The sequence below is a fragment of the Larimichthys crocea genome, unplaced genomic scaffold (assembly GCF_000972845.2).
Source record: "Larimichthys crocea isolate SSNF unplaced genomic scaffold, L_crocea_2.0 scaffold151, whole genome shotgun sequence".
Classification (NCBI taxonomy): Eukaryota; Metazoa; Chordata; class Actinopteri; family Sciaenidae; genus Larimichthys; species Larimichthys crocea.
The window spans coordinates 99,625-120,002 of record NW_020852075.1 but is presented as its reverse complement, the minus strand read 5'-3'; the positions used below and the strand labels follow the sequence as shown (position 1 = coordinate 120,002).

The window sequence follows — 20,378 nt, the reverse complement described above, 5'->3', positions numbered from 1 at the left end:
GAGGAGATTTATGCTGTTTATCTGTTGAATATCAGAACATTCATTAGCAGGAAACATCACTTTATAATACAGATATACAGTACACATTTATTCTTTGTTTCAGTGGCAGTCCAGACCAACCTGGTCCCCCCCAAGAAGGTGCATGCAGGCATGCTTCAATCCAGCCTGGTGCAAGCTAGTGTGGCCACCATGCAGAACCCAATGGGCTGCACTCTACCAAGGCTCTCCGTTACCTCTCGCGCCCCCAGCATGGTGGCCAACATGGAGGTAGGGACTGATGGCTCAGCTCCGTTTACCATGATGAAGTTGAAGACAGTGCTGGCAGTATTCGTGGTAGTGGTTGCCTACCTGGTGGCTGGGGGATTGATGTTCCAGGCACTGGAGCAGCCATTTGAAAACAATCAGAAGATCACCATAACAGCAGAGAAGGCAGCCTTCCTGCAGAGACACCCATGTGTATCTCCGGATGAGCTGGAGACTGTTATCAAGGTAAGAGCAGTCACTGGTCCATACTCCAGCTTTTCCAAACAGCAAAACAACATCAAACAATTCACTAAAAATACATTCTAAGCATGTTTAGTCTAAGCTAAACATGTCTTTTTTTTTTTTAGTCAGCAATTTGAATGTTGGAAGGTTGATACAGTCACCGATGTGTTTAGGGAGAGAATTCCAGAGAGGGGGGGGCAGCTACAGAGAAGGCTGTGACGCCCACAGGTTCGGTGCTTGGTCCTGGTTGGTGGAGTCAGGATGTTAGCATCAGATGAACGGAGGTTTCGGGATGGATTGTGGCGATGGAGTAGAAGTGGAGACCAAGGTGGCAAATTATATTGCCAAAGGGGAGGAGGTAGAGTATGAAGAGGAGTGGACCAAGCACCAAACCCTGGGGGGCGCCTTGGGACAGAGGAGCGGTGGAGGAGGTGCAGTTGACGAATTATTGTCTGGGAGGTATGATTTGAGCCTGGAGAGGGCAGTGCCAGTGATGTTGAGGGAGGATTCAAGGTAGGAAATAAGAATGGTGTGGTTGGTAAGAAGAAAGGCGGAGGAGTTGCCGTTCTTGTTAACAACAGATGGTGTAATCCTGGAAATGTCACTGTGAAAGAACTAACGGTGCTAACCAGGCTACTGAGGGAGTATCAAGAGTGTAGGAGGGAGTGGCTGTTATCGTTAACAACAGATGGTGTAATCCTGGACATTGTGAAAGAGCGGATATGCAGCCCGGACATTGAACTGCTTGCTGTAGGACTGAGTCCAAGAAACATTGGACATTAAGACAAGCAATAGAAATGAAAATAAAAAATAAAAAAAAGAAAGAAAATTTTATTCAAAACATCAGAATGTCATTTAAAATAATTAAAACAGCAAATTTGAAAACAATTTAAAACATTAAATGAATCACAGGGTTATGATTAAAAATTCTTTAAAAGAACTCAGCCATAAGCACATGAAAAGATAAAAGTTTTTAACCTGGATTTAAAAGTGCTAAGAGTTCGGGCTGATTTCAGTTCTGCTGGTAGTTTGTTCCAGTTGTGAGCAGCATAGCTGCTAAATGCTGCTTTACCGTGTCTGGTTTGAACTCTGTGCTCCACTATCTGACCTGAGTCAGTAGATCTCAGAGCCCTACTGGGTCTATATTCTACTAACATGTTGTTTATGGATTGTGGGCCTAAACCATTCAGTGATTTGTAAACTAGTAGCAGAACTTTCAAATCTATTCTGTGGCTAACTGGGAGCCAGTTTAAAGACTTAAGAACTACGGTGATGTGCTCTAAACTCTTTCTTCTGGTCAAAAAATGTGCTGCTGCGTTCTGAATGAGCTGCAGCTGTTTGATACTTTTTTGGGGGAGTCCAGTCAAAAGAACATTACAGTAGTCAAGTCTACTGGAGATGAAAGCATGGATCAGCTTATCCTGATCTGTTTGGGACATAAAGCCCTTAACTCTGGATATGTTCTTAAGTTGGTAGAAGGCTGTTTTGGTGACTGATTTTATGTGACTGTTGAAGGTCAGATCTGAGTCTATCAAAACGCCAAGGTTTCGGACTTGGTCTTTAGTTTCTAGAGACAGTAACTCAAGGTGTTTACTGACAGCAACCCTCTTCTGTTTATTGCCAGAAACAATGACCTCAGTTTTTTCTTGATTTAATTGAAGAAAATTTTGGTTCATCCAATTTTGACTTGCTCTAGACAGTTACACAATGACTCTATAGGACTGCAGTCATCTGGGGAGAGCGCAAGATATATATGTGTGTCATCTGCATAACTATGATAGTTGACATTAGAATTCTGCAGAATTTGACCCAAAGGCAGCATATATAGGCTGAACAAAAGGGGTCCAAGAACTGACCCCTGAGGAACCCCACGTCATAGCCACTTGATCCGATTGATTACTTCCAATGGCCACAAAATAACTCCGCTCCTCCAAGTAGGACCTGAACCATTCTAGGACTGTTCCACAGAGTCCTGCCCATGTTTCCAATCTGTTCAGCAGTGTGCTGTGATCCACAGTGTCAAACGCAGCACTAAGATCTAGCAGGACCAGAACTGATACCTTGCCTGAGTCAGTGTTCAACCTTATGTCATTTAACACTCTAATAAGAGCTGTTTCTGTACTGTGGTGAGCTCGAAAACCTGATTGAAATTTGTCAAAAAGGAAACTGGAGTTTAAGAAATTACTGAGTTGATTAAAAACCACTTTCTCAACAATCTTGGCTATAAAAGGGAGATTTGAGGCAGGTTGGTTAACATTGAAGTATCCAGCATTTGCTTTTTTAAGAGTGGCTCGATGGCAGCTACTTTTAGGGGTTTAGAAAACGTGCCTAATTTGAAGTGAGCAATTTATTATTTGCTGCAGATCAATTTGGACAGATTTGACAATAGCCTTAAAAAAATCTGATGGCATTGTGTCAAGACAGCATGTCGATGGTTTAAGATGCTGAACTGTTTCTTCAACATTTTTTTTGATCAACTGCATTAAATTCTGACATCACAGTTGATTAATTCCTAGGCAGTTTTAGCGATTGCATTTTATCATTTTGTAGATTTGTGTTGATATTTAGCCTTATAGATTTGATTTTTTCATCAAAAAAGTGAGCAAATTCATTGTATTTTTCTTTTGAAGACAGTTCTGAAACTATCTCTTTTGGGGGGTTTGTAAGCTTATCAACTATAGCAAACAGAGAGCGAGTGTTGTTGATGTTCTTATTAATAATTTTAGAGAAGTGTTGCTGTCTAGCCTTGATTAAGAGGTCGTGGTGAATTTGGAGTTTAGTTTTTCTCCATTTACGCTCTGCTTTCCTGCATTCTGTTTTCAATGCCTTTACCGTCATAGTGGTCCTCCATGGTGATCTCTGTCTACTCAAAGTCATCTTAGTTTTAATAGGTGCAACAGCATCCATGACATTTGAGATTTTCCAGTTGAAATTATCCAGGAGTTCATCAACTGTCTCTGCGCTCACAGTTGGTGACATAGCTATAGCCTCCATAACCTTAGCACCAGTATTCTCATTTATGTACCTTTTCCTAACAGACACAGAGGTTATCTGAATATTTGGAATTATCTGTAAGTCAAAGAACACACAGGAATGATCAGAAAGAGCTAAGTCTTTAACAACAACAGAAGAAATGTCAATACCTTTAGAGTTAACCAGATCTAGAGTGTGTCCCCAAGTGTGTGTGGGCTCTTTCACGTGTTGGACAAGGCCAAAGGTGTCAAGTAGAGAACATAAGTCTTTGGCATTAGTATCCATGTTATTGTCTATGTGAATGTTAAAATCCCCAGTTACGATAAAAAAGTTGTAGTCAGTGCAGATAACTGACATCAGATCAGCAAACTCATCGATGAATTTTCCTTAGTACCTTGGTGGTCTATAAATGATTAGAAAAAGGACTTTTGGATCACCCTTCATTAAAAAAACAGAGATATTCAAAAGAACTAAAATCACCAAATGTAATGTCCTTGCACTGAAATACTAATTTAAAAATGCCAGCAACACCCCCGCCCTTCTTGCCACTTCGACTCTTACTCATAAAACTGTAATTTGTTGGTGCGGCCTCATTAAGAATGGTATCACAACTACATTCAGTCAGCCATGCTTCACTAAGAAGTAAAAAGTCTAGATTATAGGTCATAATCATGTCATTTACTATCAGTGGTTTGTTGGCTAGTGATCTGATATTGAGTAGGGCTATCCTTGTGGGGATAACAGGAGACACTGGTAAGTTCCGTGGTTGACATGCTATACTCAATAGATTGGCAGATTTAAATGAACCCTTTTTATTTCTCATCAGTTTAACCACTTTTCTGTTACCTGTCATCACAGGGATTGAGAAGGGTATCTGAACTCCATAGGGCCCCGACTTTTCCTGGTGAAGATTATTTATATCAGATATGATAATTTCAAGGAGGTGGGGGGGGTTCGGTGACTTTTAGTCGAGGGTTGTTTCCAAGGTGGAATAGGTGGGGCTGGACGATGTGGTAGCTTAAGGGGAGAAAATATGGGATTTTGGCGTGGTGTTAGTTGGGTTCCCATATTGACAAGACTCTTCATCCTGTCGGTGAAATACAGTAGTGGGGGGTCGTCCAGACTGAATGGAGAGAGTTGGGGGCTGGGTGGGGTCTGGGGGGGTGGAGGTTGGGTGTCCCCTGTTGGGGCTGGGGGGGTGAGAATAATGATGTTGCCGGTTCTTTCTGGGACTGCTGTCCTCCCTGTTCAGTCCTAATCTCAGCGCCCTCACCAGAGTCCCGCCTTATCTGTTGTTTTGGATTGTCTTGCCGTTGGTCTTTGGCAGTGGCTGCTGGTGTCTGACACAGAAGATAAAAAATGTTGGAGCTTAGCAGCTGTACTCCTGATTTGTTAAGGGAAAATCTATATGCCTTAAAGAGGTGCCTGCGTTCCCAAAAGATGTTGAAATTGTCAATAAAGTTTATTGATTGAGTAGCACATGTATCTTTGAGCCATCTGTTTAGCATCATCAGCCTGCTGAATCGCTCATCTCCTCGCCTAACTGTTGGTAGAGGTCCCCTGAAAAACACCTCAGTATTTAGACATTGGACTCTCTTCATCAGATCAACAAAGTCCCGTTTTAATACTCAGATTGTTGCTTCACAGCATCCTGTGTGTATGATTAGTGATTTAACTGTTGGATGCTCAGTAGCAATCTTCAGGATCTTCTTTGAGATATCAGACACCATATCTTAAAACAGAAAAAACAGAGTACTTTGGTGTTTCTCTTGCTGCAAAAGCGATTTATCTCACCCACAGCTCCATCACCCACTATCAGAGTTTCAGGCCCAGTCGTTAGCTCTTTTTGCAGCCTTTTAGCATATGATTTAGCCTCATACCTTTACCTTTGTGCTGGAAGATGAGCTTTCTTTTGGGGAGTCAGGATTTTGGGAAAGTGGAGTAAATCTGTTCTCTAGTAGAATCCCTTTGTCCTGGGGCAATTTGCTCTTTGTTTTTGTTGTACTTCCAGTCCATGGTTCTTTTCTCCTTGGTAGCGGGGTTGAAGATGCATTCCTGTTTGATGGCAGTGCAGGCCACTCTGTGTCATCATGAGTCTCCGGGTGCTGGGTTCTGCCTGTTAACCGTCTTTCCATATCTGAGGGAGGCAATTTGTGATGCCTGGGCTTTGCACCAAGAGAGTTCCAGAAAGAAGTTTTTGATTTAGTGCCATTTACACCTGGCTCCTGCTGCGTCTTTGTGGTGCTAATTAGCTTTCTGTTAGCCTGCTTTTTCTCACTATTTTGGGACATTGGCATTGGTGGTTTCATTCCCATATTATCCATTTACCTCCACGTTCACTTCGAGCCGATGAATTTTAGTTTACAGTACTGCTATCTTCTGTAGCAGTTTGTGGTAATCATTCGTTGAAAAGGGAGGCATCTTGCTGCTAATTAGCTTTTGTTGGCTGAGCTCCTCAGTCCCAGTCACGATAGTGGTGGCTTGTGCCGCTGATAGGCCACGCTCACAAAATAAAACAGATTAAAATAAAAGTGGCAGACTTCGGTAACTAAACTCCCAGTGATATAGGTATCCAGGACCCGCTTTCCAAAAAATTGTTTGCAAAAGGAAAGGATTACAATAATAGAAAAAACAGTAAAGCAGAGTAAAGTGGAGAGCAAAAGAGTGGAGCGTCTGCACTCAAGCAAGGTCAGCAAATAGAGGGGGGAACGACACAAGGGAGTGGGCCAACAACATGAATCTATTTATCAATAGGTTTGATGGTAACCACACCTACCCCCCACTGAACTCTTCGTGTGCACATCATCAGCAGCCAACTAACACTCTGCACCTCCCCCTCCCCTCAGACCCCCCATCGGCTTAGACTTCACACCTGCCTTTTCCCCTCTTCACAACTCCTGTCATACACAACTCAATTCCACGCCCACCTCTTCAGTGTTCTTCACTCCTGACCAGGTCAGACAACAGCTGAAGAAGCTCCACTCTAGCAAGGCTGCAGGCCCTGATAACATCTGCCCTAGGGTGCTTAAAGCCTGTGCCCCCCACCTCTGTGGAGTAATTTACACCATCTTCTGCATGAGCCTGAGACTGCAGAAAGTCCCTCTGATTTGGAAGACGTCCAGTCTGGTTCCAGTCCCAAAAACACCACGCCCCAGCGACCCCAACGACTACAGACCTGTGGCTTTAACATCGCACATCATGAAGATGATGGAGAGACTGGTGCTGGAGCAACTCAGGCCCAAACTATGCAGGTAGACACCTCCCTTGTGTCCTGGATTGTTAGCTATCTGACTGGCAGACCACAGTATGTACGTCTACAGCACTGTGTATCGGACATATATAGGTGTATATTGTTAAAGTTTTGTTTCTTGCTATTGTTTTCGTGCTATCACTCACTATCTCGCTTCCCGTTTGGGAGCTGCAGTAACAAAAACAATTTCCCAGCAGGGATTAATAAAGTATTTCTGATTGTGATTCTGAGTTTGATGTTGTTGGTGACTTTGAGAAGGGCTGTTTCAAACCAAATCGAACCGAATTGAAATGGTTCAAACAGGTCATTTGAGCTGAGGTGGGTTTTGAGCTGTGTAGCGAAAGTACCTCTCAGTATTTTGGACAGAAAGGGGAGATTGGAGATGGGCTGAAAGTTTGCCATGATGTCGGGGTTGAATCCAGGTTTTTTGAGGATGGGAGTGACAGCAGCCAGTTTGAGGGAATGTGGGACAGAGCCAGACCTGAGAGAGGAGTTAATGATTTCTGTGATGAGTGTGGTGCAGTGACATGCGGTCAGGAGAGCCTGTCATCATGGAAAAAATAAAATATATAATAAAGAAATAAATTAAGTGGTTATATTTATCAAATGGTTTGAACTATAAAATAATTTTCCATTTAACTTAAACAATTTTGATTGTTTTTTATTAAAAATCACAGAATTTTCGCATTTCCTGTTCAAATACGGGTAAGAGAAGAATGATGCGGCAGCAGCGAGCTGAGTCTCACCTTGGATTGCGCAGTCCCTCACAAACTGTGCTTTGCTATGCAATGAGAGCATGTTAATGTATCTCTGTATGTCGCCAATCAAATGTTTCAAACACTTTTAATATATGCCCTCCTGGACTTTCCATAGTTTAGCTGATGTATATAATATATGTGTGTAACCTGTTTTGTGTGCTCAGCGATCTTACAACGGCAGTGAAGAGGCACTAGGTGAGGCGGGCAGTTCTATTGCTGCATGGTAGGGGGCAGTGATCTCCACTGAGATGGAGAGACTTTTAAAATTGAAAGAAGACAAGGAAGACTTCTACAAAAGAAGTAACGGACATTTTTGTCCAGAGGGATTGGCGCATTGGATTCCATTTATAAATAAGGGTAAGACCATAATAACATTATGAAATGTGCATCACGTTTGTATGTGTAAAGAATGCTGATATGAGATATGAAACCCGTCAACTGCTGCCGGTCAAATGGTGAATAATCTACTCTGTTGAATTCATATATTTGTAAATCTGATTCTGATGGAGTCAGTGCCTCACCAGCCATGAAACTCACCCCACGTCACTGGTGTGGTGATGACTGGTAAACATCCCTTGATGAGGTGGGAATGTGTGGGGTCCTGGACACATGTAGATGTTTTCATGCCTGTCATGATTTTGGACAGCTCCTCCTGTTATACAGGGGAGAATTGAGACAGGGGCTAAGAGGGGAGGGGGAGAGGATGAGGGAGTGGGAGTGCAGGCCATGGTGGCAGGAGAGGAGGACAGGTTGTTATTAATGGTGTCAGTTTTGTTTTGAAAGAATAAAAGAAAGGAGTTGCATTTGTTAGTGGTGAATAAGTTAGAGGTATTGTCGCTGGATTTAAGAAGTATATTTACTGTAGAGAAAAGAGCCTTAGGGTTGGTGTGAGGTATGAGTAGTAGGTGGACCGGGGAGCATTGAGAGTATCCTTGTACTGCTTAAGGTAATCTGTATAGTCTTGTAGATGGACAGTTAAACCAGTTTTCTTATAAACTCTTTCAAGCTGTCGATATCATTTTGTGCCGTTCAGGAGTGTACTGGGGAGCAGAGTGATTTGATTTGATTTGATTTGATTTGATGGGAGCCAGCTGACTGAGACAGTAGGAGAGTGTTTCATTGTTGTATTTGGATTTGAGGTTTGTGAAAGATATTGTCCATTTATCCTTAGCAGGACCGGGGTCTTCCCAACAGGTAAGAAGCCAACCTGAGACAATTGTGGACTTGTTTGCGCTGAGTTTAGAGCATGAGGAGGTAGCAAAGCTATTGAACAAGACAATCTGATGAGGTGAGGCATAGGTCGAGAGACAAAAACTTTATCAGAAACTTTTTGAATTACCATATGTGAATCTTTAAACAATATTTGTAACTGTCCTAGAGACAGGTTTTTTAAAAATCGTTTACATTATTTGTTGAAAGGGTAATATTTAACAGTATGTACTGTTTGAATTATTAAATTAGATATTTAGAGCCTCTTTTGTAAGGTTAGGTTGTTAATACAGTAATAGCAATAGAGTAATTGGTCACATGATTGTTTGCCACCTAACTGAGGAGATTTTTGCTTTTGTTTCCCAGCATGCACTGGTTACTGTTTGCTATGGTTGCAAATGAACTAGCGACATGGAGTGGCTGAAACGGAGAGTTAACGTAATTTCTAGGGGCATATACTTTTATTTTTTTATTTTTTTATTCTGCATGTGGTCCAGGAGGCACACACGTAATGATATTTCACTTAGCTATTTTGTCTGTAATATGAAGGTTTATTTGTTTAATATTGAACGATGTAAATGTTTATGTGATTTCGTCTGAGATTACTTTCTGTTATGTTAACATGTTTGAGCAACGGACACTAGCACATTAACCTGAAACTGTTTGTATTCATATTTCTTTGTAGTTTTCACAGTGTTTGATGATCAGGGAGGGAGAGAGGGAGAGAAATAAAACATTAAAAGACATCAGTATGATTCGTGGCCATCCTTGCATTGGACCGGTGTAGTTACAGTATTCCTTTTAGATGTTTTTTATCGATGGAATAGATAAACTGAAGTTATAATTCTGGGAAATAAGAATTCTAGTCTGGAGACACAGATGTCTGCTTACGCAGATTGGAACGTCAACAGCAAGCTATGTATTATGTCTAGGAAGGCAGCAATAGGTCTCTTGGACCCCGGCCACCACAGTGATGAGATAGACTGGCACCTACTATTCTCAACCAAAGCCAAACAATTAATACTGCCGTGGACCTCAAGGCCCACACGTGACCTTGTGTAACCTTAGGATAGAAAGTTCCATAACACTAAGTAATGTACATATGGCCTGATTGCACACGTAACATTACACTACAGGGGCTGCTACAGTAACAAAAAACCTCTTCTGTTGTCTTCAGTAAGATGAAACCAATAACAGATTCATATATTTTTCCAATCCGGGGAAGCCACTCCACTGGTCACTGTCCGGACGACCGGTCGGGGGATCCAAACCACGGACGTACTTTGTGGTAACGTATTGTGTCACTTCCAGTTATCGGTGTTGTTGCCACGGTGCTCTCTGCTCTGCTCACCTGAACAGATTTTCGTGTATTTCTCACATCAGCGGCTATCTACTTATCTCTGCACTATCCTTTGAATTGTTCTGTCTGTGCACGAACAGGTCTCTTAACTCTAGTAACTAAAATCTGATAGTTTCACCAGTTTCTGTTAGCCACACTAACTAGCCTAGCTATAGCAATGGCGTCTCTCTGCTCTCCTCCTCTCTCCTCTCCTCCTCTCTCCTCTCCTGCTCTCTCCTGCTCTGTGTGCCACATGTTCAGTTACTCCTCGTCCTCCTTTAGTGATAACGGTACTTGTAATAAGTGTAGTTTATTTGTAGCTTTGGAGGCGAGGGTCAGTGAGTTAGAGGCACGGTACCGCACCACCGAACAGTCAGTAGCTCAGATAGTTAGCCAGTCCCCTGTAGCCGGTGCGGTACCACCGCAGGTAGCTTCAGTTAGCCATCCCCCGGTAGTTCCCGAGCAGCCGGGAAGGCTGGGTGACTGTCCGAAGGAGGCATAGCCCCAAACTGAAGCCCACGGTACACCACCAACCGCTCCACGTTTCAAACAGATTTTCCCCGCTCAGCGACACACCCGCTGAGAGGCCAACTCTGGTCATTGGCAGCTCCATAGTCCGAAACGTGAAGTTAGCGACACCGGGGGCCATAGTTAAATGCATCCCAGGGGCCAGCGCGGGCGACATTGAATCTTTTTTGAAACTGCTGGCTAAAGATAAGCGTAAATACAGTAAGATTGTTATTCACGTTGGCGGTAATGACACCCGGTTACGCCAATCGGAGGTCACTAAAATTAATGTTTCATCAGTGTGTGAATACGTCAAAACGATGTCGGACTCCGAAGTTTTCTCTGGTCCCCTCCCCAATGTGACCAGTGATTACATGTTTAGCCGCATGTCGTCATTTCACCGCTGGCTGTCGAGGTGGTGTCCAGCAAACGATGTGGGCTTCATAGACAATTGGACACCTTTCTGGGGAAAACCTGGTCTGATTAGGAGAGACGGCATCCATCCCACTTTGGATGGAGCAGCTCTCATATCTAGAAATATGGCCAAGTTTATTAGCTGACCAAAATCATGTCGACAACCCAGAGTTGAGACCAGGAAGCAGAGCTGCAGTCTTACACGCTTCTCTGCACCTCCATTAGTGCAGTTGCCCACCCAGTCCTTTAGTATAGAGACTGTGTCTGTCCCCCATCCACCTACATTATTTAAAGATAAAACAAACAGAAGAGGAGTTCATCATAAAAACTTAATAAAAATTAAATCAACATCAAATCAAATCAAATCAAATCAAATACATTTTTATTTGTATAGCCCAAAGTCACAAAGTACATTTGCCTCAGAGGGCTTTACAATCTGTACAGTGAGTGACACCCTCTGTCCTTAGACCCTCGGTTCGAGTGAGGAAAAACTTGCCCACAAAAACCCTTTTAACAGGGAAAAAATGTGGAAGAAACCTCAGGAAGAGCCACAGAGGAGGGATCCCTCTCACAGGACGGACAGACGTGCAATGGATGTCACGTGTACAGGACAAATCAACACAAACATATTGTACAATGACTGATAAAATGACAATGAATTATAATGAATGATAAAAATGATTACAGTAATAGATATGGTAGTAATAATGACAGTATAATTATGTATGGGCGTCATGCAGGATCACAGCAGCAGCCACGATCCACGAGAACCTGCTGGACGACAGAGCACAGAAACTCTGGGGAAGTTTGGTTAGTAACATGCATTATGAGACATGTCCACAATGGAGAGATATGGAGAGATATAGAGATATAGATATTATATATATAGAGAGTGAGATATAGAGAAATATAGAGAGATATATATAGAGAGAGATAGAGATAGTCTTAAGTCTATTCTTAAAGGTGTTGACCGTGTCTGCCTCCCGAACCCAGAAAGGTAGTTTGTTCCACAGAAGAGGAGCCTGATAGCTGAAAGCTCTGGCTCCCAATCTACTTTTGGAGACTATAGGAACCACAAGGAACCCAGCTCCTGAGAGCGCAGTGTTCTAGAGGGGTAGTAAGGTATTATGAGCTCTTTTAGATAAGATGGTGCCTGACCATGAAGAGCTTTGTAGTAAGGAGAAGAATTTTAATTCTATTCTAGATTTAATAGGTAGCCAATGCAAGGAAGCCAAATGGGAGAGATGTGATCTCTGATCTTGGTTCCTGTCAGAACACGTGCAGCAGCATTCTGAATTAACTGCAAAGTCCTAAGAGACTTATTAGAGCAGCCTGATAACAAAGAGTTACAATAGTCCAGCCTTGAAGTAACAAATACGTGGACTAGTTTTTCTGCATCCACCTGAGAGACAATGCGTCTGATTTTAGCGATGGTTACGTAAGTGGAGAATGCAGTCCTCGAAATTGTTTTATGTGGACGTTAAAGGACAAATCCTGATCAAAAACAACTCCAGATTCTTTACAGTGGAGCTGGAGGCCAGGGTGATCCCCATCTAAAGTAACTAAGTCTCTAGAAAGAGAGTTTCTGAGGTGTTTGGGTCCAATTACAAGAACTTCAGTTTTGTCTGAATTTAACATCAAAAAATTGTAGGTCATCCAACTTTTTATATCCTTAAGGCCATGCTTGGAGTTTAGTTAACTGATTGGTTGCATCAGGCTTGATCGATAATATAATTGGGTGTCGTCAGCATAACAATGAAAAATTGATAGAGTGATTCCTAATAATGTTCCCTAAAGGAAGCTATATAAACTGAATAGAAGTGGTCCAAGTACAGAACCTTGTGGGACTCCATGAAAACTTTGGTCTGCATGGAGGATTCATCATTGACATGAACAAACTGATGAGATCGATCTAAAAAGTACGATTTAAACCAGCTTAGGGCGGTTCCTTATGATGCCAATTCGATGTTCCAGTCTCTGTAAAAGAATTTGATGGTCAATGGTGTCAAATGCAGCACTAAGATCTAACAGGACAAGTACAGAGATGAGTCCTTTGTCTGATGCCATTAGGAGGTCATTGTTAACTTTGACTAATCGGTCTCTGTGCTATGATGCACTCTAAATCCTGACTGGAAATCCTCAAATAGACTATTGTTATGGAGAAAGTCACACAGCTGATTAGCTACAGCTTTCTCAAGTATCTTAGACAGAAAGGGAAGGTTTGATATCGGTCTGTAGTTGGCTAAGACCTCTGGGTCTAGAGTGGGCTTTTTAAGAAGAGGTTTAATTACAGCTACCTTAAAGGACTGTGGTACATATCCTGATAATAAAGACAGATTAATCATATCCAATAACGAATTACTAACTACAGGTAAAACATCCTTGAGCAACCTGGTTGGGATGGAGTCTAAGAGACAGGATGACGGCTTAGCTGCAGAAATGATTAAAGGGTTTTGATGAAGGTCGATGGGGGAAAAACAGTCTAAATACATAACAGGTTTTACAGCTGTTTCAAAACTTGCTGTATCAGAATGCAGATCAATGCCTGTTGAGGGCAAGAGGTGATGGATTTTGTCTCTAATAGTTATAATCTTATCATTAAAGAAGCTCATGAAGTCATTGCTACTTAGACCTAAAGGAATAGATGGGTCAGTAGAGCTGTGATTCTCTGTTAGCCTGGCTACAGTGCTGAAGAGAAACCTGTGGTTGTTCTTATTCTCCTCAATTAAAGAAGAGTAATAGGCTGCTCTGGCATTACGGAGAGCCTTCCTGTATGTTTTGAGATTCAGGAAATCAGACAATTTAGTCTAAAACCTAATTCTGCCTGCCCCCCAACTCGAAATTCCGTTGCAGGGCTGAGAGACCCCAGTCACCTCCTCCAGACGTGTAACACTGATTGCGGCCTGGGTGGAGATATTTCTACCCAGTTCCGAAAACATGTTCATGATGGTATCCAAACGTCGGGGGGCATCCATTGATCACAGATCTGGTCGAGCCTCTTCCGAGTCTCCCCAGACCGGACTGCGGTGTCAAGTAACAGTTCCTCAATCTGTGTCACCTTCTGATGTAGCCCTTTCACCTGGTCAGCAAGGGCTCCGCATTGGTGTGTGATGACAGCCGACAGCTTCGGGGATTCCTTACTGGCTGACAGCTTCCCAATTTTCCAATAGATCAGGGCCATCCCGATGCCAATCATTAGGACACCTGCTATCACCAATCCAAATATGTAGACATCCTCGATGTCTTCTAGGGACAGAGCTCCCAGGCAGACGATGTTCCACTTGCTCCAAGAGTCCCTCGCGGACCAGCATTCCTTCGTGAAAAATAGTATCAATAGTGTTGAGGGACCAGCTGATCAATTCCATAATTTAGGATTTGAGAGACTTCACCACAGAAAAGGGAGAAGTAGAGACGAGACAGGAGGCACAGTGAGACACAATCAGCAAGATAAGGGAGAGAGAAAGAATGTGACTGCCTACGGCGAGAGCTCAGCAAGAGAAGTTGATGTAATCAGTGATACACTCTGTGAGCCCATCAATATCCTCTCCGTGTGGCCTCGCAGAGTGCATTCCAGTCTGTCAGTCTCAAAACATGCCTGAAGTGCCCCAGTAGCCTCCTCCGTCCATCTCCTCACAGTTCTGCTGGCCACAGGCGTTCTCCTTACCAGAGGCACAGCAGGATTTGAGGTGTACCAGGTTGTGGTCTGACCTCCCCAGTGGGGGAAGGGCAGTTGAGCTGTATGCATCTTTTACGTTTGCATACATTAAGTCCAGGGTCCTGCCCTCTCTGGTGGGACAGCTCACATACTGTGTGAAAAAAAGTCCCCTGAGATAGTGATAAGGGCACTCGGGTGTTTGGTCTGCAGCTGTGCTGTCATGTTGTGGATGACACTGCAGGCTGATGACGGGTTGGCGGAGGGTGGGATGTAAACAGTCACTATAATGACATGAGACAGCTCTCTCGGCAGGTAATAAGGTCTCAATCCCAGAGCAAGCAGTTCAGTGTCCGGGCTGCATATCCGCTCTTTCACAATGTCCAGGATTACACGATCTGTTGTTAACGATAACAGCCACTCCCTCCTACACTCTTGATACTCCCTCTGTAGCCTGGTTAGCACCGTTAGTTCCTCCATCTTATTAGGGTGAGATCTTACATTTCCCATGTAAACAGCTTTTTCCACCAGGCTTCTTTTTCTCACTTTGGCATGGATCTTTGGTGTTAGGTATTAAGCCCTGAAACTGGTGTGTGTGTCTTTGAAAAGGAGGAATTCACAACAACCTGGCCTTTCCACAGAGAGTATGCTGGCGCTGCCTAGTGCTAACAGCTGTTCTCGAGTGTAAACCAGAAGGCTGTGGCTTTCAAATGGGTCATCCTTTAAGCTGCTGAAGGAGCTGTCTCATGCAGGGGGTAAATGCGGATTCACACAGGATCAGGTTGTGCGGGAAAAACGGAGGTCTTTGGATTCATTTCAGTGGGGGTCGTGCATTTCCGCACTGGCAGTCTGCAATGCAGGGGTTGCCGCAGAAAAACGCACCGGTGTGCGGGAGACAGGGTTATAATAGTTTTGGATTTTTCAGCATAGTTTCGTTTTAGTTAGTTTTGGCTTTTAGGTAATTAGTTTTATTTAGTTTTAGTTATTTGTAGAGCAAATATTTTAGTCTTAGTTAGTTTTAGTTTTGTCAAAATGGTTTAGTTTTAGTTTAGTTTTAGTTAGTTTTAGTATTAGTTTTAGTTTTCCCATACCTTGTGAATTTGTGTAGTACAAGATTCAAATGTTCAAGTATGAAAACAAAAAGGCTTTATTCAATGGAGGTAAAGGCGCTTCGATGTTTTTTTTTTTTTATCGCCTTTAGCAAGGTTGGAACAAAGACGAAAAACGAATGGCAGTTCATTTCTAATTTCAGTTAGTTTCAGTTGGTTTTGTTCACAAACATTTTTGTTTTATTTAGTTTTAGTTTTTTAATTTGATGATCGTTTTAGTTAGTTTCAGTTAACGAGGAGTTTTTTTCAGTAATCGTTTTCGTTTTTTCGTTCGTTTTCGTTTACGATGATAACCTTGGCGGGAGAGAGGTTGATCCAGATCCAGATCCAACTTTTGAGAAAACGGAGCCCCACGTCTTGCTTCGTAAGCCAATCAGACACTCAGAACGGTCAAACCTTCACTGACAGCCTGAAATGTCCCTGAAGCGGAGACTTTCCAGGTGGATTCACAGACTAAACTCAATGCAAAAGATGGTGTTAAAGGCACAGGAGAAGTCGAAGAACATGACTCTCACCACAAATGCAATGGCAGTATTTTACTGATAATTACTTTGGACTATACTTTGACAAATATGTGCCAATGTTGCTCGTGTCTTAGAGAAAGTGAGGTAGAATGATGAGTACCAAACCCATGACCATGAACACATTTCTCTGTACTGAGTGTGTGGTGATTCAGTACCAAAGCTGCTGTGTCCTGTGTTCAGGAACAGCAGTGTACTGCTGGAATCGCTATGACAACCAGCTCATTGAGTCTCTTTAGCTTCCGGAACACTTGTTGATGATGATAATGATGTTTACAATCAAATACTTGGGCAACATGTGTTGCCATTGTTTGGTTCGGTGTCTAAAAGTGTAATGGAGGGCATTCTTTATGGCACTGTAGCATTTTCTGTGTAAACAGGGCTATTGTATTAGGGGAGCTGCAGTCAGTGGCTGGGATCACAAGGAATGGTGTCAGAATTCTGTTTTTCTTTCAAATCAATAATAGAACTTGTTAGTTAGGTCATTGGCCAGGCACTTCATTAATGCCGTGGGAAACCTTAGGTCGACATTGGTGATCTGTGTGAGATGTCTCCAGACACCAGCAGAACTATTAACGGAGAATGGCTTTTTTCAAAGTACAGATGTTGAGCCTCTTTCACTGCCTTGCCACCTCCATAAACCTGTCCCTGTCGCCAGGCTGTGAACCAGGATATGTCAGCTCACTAAGTAGCAGTCTGAAAAAAAAAACTTGTTTCATCCTTACAACACATTGAGAGAGCTTTAATTTATTCCTGTTTCCAGGCATCAGGTGGACCAATGTGGTCAGGAGCTCCGGTCATATTTCACTGAGAAAATGCTTTCTAGTTTCTGGGACTGAAAGCAAAGACATTCCTGTGATCCAAAGGAACTTTGAATCTTGATGTTGCTATGTCAGTCTTGAGAAACTATGTAAACAGAATCTGTGTATTTGCATAACTTCGATCTGCTGGAAATGTGCAGATAATGATGAAAAACTGTAAATTTAAAAACAGAAAATTGATCACAGCTTTCGATTTTAGATGTTCTTTTTTTTCTTTATGGATCCTACTCAATTCCTTCCCCAAAGTGAATTGTTGTAACTTTAATCTTATCAGAAATCAAATAAATGTTTAATTAATGATCCCCAGCAAAGATATAGTGTTCTGTCGTACAGTAGCACAAGGGCAGCATTACAGGTACTACTCGGAAAATTAGAATATCGTGTAAAAGTTGTTTTATTCAGGCAATTCAACATAAAAGGTGAAACCAATACATTGTAAAGACTCATTACATGCAAAGTGAGATATTTAAAGCTTTTATGTGTTTTGATTTTTCTCATTAGGACTTGCAGCTTCAGAAAACCTCAAATTCAAAAACTCAGAAAATTAGAATACTGTTAAAAGCTTCAATATTGTAGGCTCAAAGTGTCACACACTAAGCAGGTAAGTAATCCAAAACACCTGCAAAAGGGTCCTGAGCCTTTAGAAAGTCTGTGTGTTTGGTTTAGAAGAATTCACAATCATGGGGAAGACTGCTGATCTGACAGTTGTGCAGAAAACCATCATTGACTCACTGCACAAGGTGGGTAAGACACAAAAAGTGATAGCAAAAGAAGCTGGGTGTTCTCAGAGTGCTGTCTCAAAGCACATTAATGGACAGTTAAGTGGAAGGCAGAAGTGTGGAAGACGGTGTACAAGCCGGAGGGATGACCGCAGCCTGGAGAAGATAGAAGATGGTCAGAAAAGGGCCATTCAAAAGTGTGGGGGAACGGGGCGGTCAGTGGCGTAGTGGGTTAAGCGGTTGCCCTGTGTGTAAGAGGCTTCAGTCCTCGCTGCAGCTGGCCCCGGTTCGAATCCCACATCGGACAGCCATTTACTGCGTGTCATCCCCCCTCTCTCTGCCCCCTGCTTCCTGTCCATCTTCAGCTGTACTATCAATAAAAGGCCCAAAAAGTGGACTCAGGCTGGAGTTGCTTGCTTTAAGACACGCAGGTGGATGCTGGACAGGGGTTTCAAATGTCAAATTCCTGTTGTCAAGCCGCTCCTCATGAGCAAGCAACGCCAGAGGCACCTTAGCTGGGCTAGAGAAAAGAAAGACTGGACTGTTGCCCAGTGGTCCGAAGTCCTCTTTTCTGATAAGAGCAAGTTTTGCATCTCATTTGGCAACAAAGGTCCCAGAGTCTGGGGGAAGACCGGAGAGGCGCAAAATGGAAGATGCATTAAGTACAGTGTTAAGTTTCCCCAGTCTGTGATGACTTGGGCATCCATGTCAGCTGCTGGTTTTGGTCCTCTGTGCTTTATCAAGTCTAGCATAAAAGCAGCCATCTACCAGGACATTTTAGAGCACTTCATGCTTGCTTCAGCGGACCAGCTTTATGGGGATGCAGACTTCATCCTCCAGCAGGACTTGGCACCTGCCCACACTGCCAAAAGTACATAATCCTGGTTCAACAACCATGGGATTACTGTTCTTGATTGGCTCGCAAACTCACCTGATCTGAACCCCTTAGAAAATCTGTGGGGCATTGCCAAGAGAAAGCTGAATGGGAAGAGACCAAACAATAAAGGAGCTCAAGGCTGCAATTGAAGCATGTTGGTCTTCCATAACACCTGAGATATGCCACCACCTGGTAGCATCCATGCCACGCCAGATTAAAGCAGTCATTCATGCAAAAGGGGCCCCAACCAAGTACTAAGTACAGATGCATGATTTTACTTTCAGAGGCCTGACATTTTTGTATTTAAAATCCTTTTTTTATTGATTTCAAGCAATATTCTAATTTTCTGAGTTTTTGAATTTGAGGTTTTGTGAAGCTGCAAGTCCTAATGAGCAAAATCAAAACAAATACAAGCTTGAATGAAATATCTCACTTTGCATGTAATGAGTCTATAAAATGTATTGGTTTCACCTTTTATGTTGAATTGCCTGTATAAAACAACTTTTACACGATATTCTAATTTTCGAGTAGTACCTGTAAGTACAGAGACCAAAAAATTATGGAGCAGCATTTTTTTCCCCCTTATTTTATCTTTTTTTTTTAATGCTCAGCACAATAATTTAAAATGTTTCAGTAGCGCTATATGATTCTTTGTCATTCAGTATTAAGTGAAAACCCTTCCATTCTATATTACACCTTCGGTGACTTTATTTACTTATACATAATATAATACTTATATTATACAGTGAGTTTATCTGGCTTCAGTATAATGATATGTGCCAAATAGGCACAGGTGAAAAAATGATGCCCACTGTTAATTATTTTGACATGGACTGAAAAGCTCAAATTGGGCCTTGAAGTCTGTAAGAAAGTGGTTTTTCAGTTCAGAGTTTCAGTCGCTGTGGGTGAGGTGCAGCAGTTGTGTCCTTGTGTGTTTGCCCTTCAGTAGACCATACAGCTATCTTTCACAACCTGAGTGCCTCATTACACTGAGACTCCAACTGCCAGGACAGATACTTGCAGGGACTGGTACTCAGTCTGGTACTCAGTGTGATGCCTGCCCTGATTTATTTCTGTGCCCTCTCCCTGCACTTCACCCGAGCTAGTTCAATTTGCAGAGAAGTAGCCACTGTTATGTAACATGATTACAGGTGATGGATTTGAAAAGTCTCCATAATTGAAAACCTGTAGCCCGTCCCACTAGGCCTAACATAAGAAACTAATTATGAACAACTTTTTTGTAAACACAAATATTTTAAACAAGGATTACCTGTATTTGTCAGGTACAGAGAGACAACTGGACCCACAGAGCAGACCAGAGACAGACAGGTGTGGAGAGGCGGTTTATTTAACAGTCCAGGTCGGTGCATGAAAAGGCAGTCAACTCAGGCAGAGGTACAAAAACGCTAGGCAAAGACGGGTAATGGGACAAACAGGGTCAAATCACGAGGAAACTTAATCACAGGGGAAAAATGCTGGAAAGCTACTCACAACCGGATGCAGACAATCTAACTAAGACACACTGGGAGAGGCAGGCATATATACACACATGAGGGGGGAGGGGCTAACGAGGCACAGGTGAAAATAATAGACAATCACACAGGGAGTGAAGACACCTAGAATGAGCACAAAATAGAAGTGAGGGAAACTAAACAATAAAACAGGGAGTCAAAACAAACTAAAACTATAGGCATGACAGTACCCCCCCTCAACGGCCGGCCCCAGAAGGCCTAGGATCATGAG

At 42.6% G+C, this 20,378-nt stretch overlaps 1 protein-coding gene across 1 annotated transcript in view; it reads left to right on the top strand.

The window, feature by feature from the left end:
- Positions 1-20,378, top strand: part of LOC109139602 (potassium channel subfamily K member 10) — a 116,177-nt gene continuing 95,799 nt past the window's right edge. Inside the window, exon 1 of the mRNA XM_027275700.1 lies at positions 1-489. Within this exon, the coding sequence (XP_027131501.1) occupies positions 151-489 (339 nt within the window). The 5' untranslated portion in view covers positions 1-150. The remainder of the gene's footprint in view (positions 490-20,378) is intronic.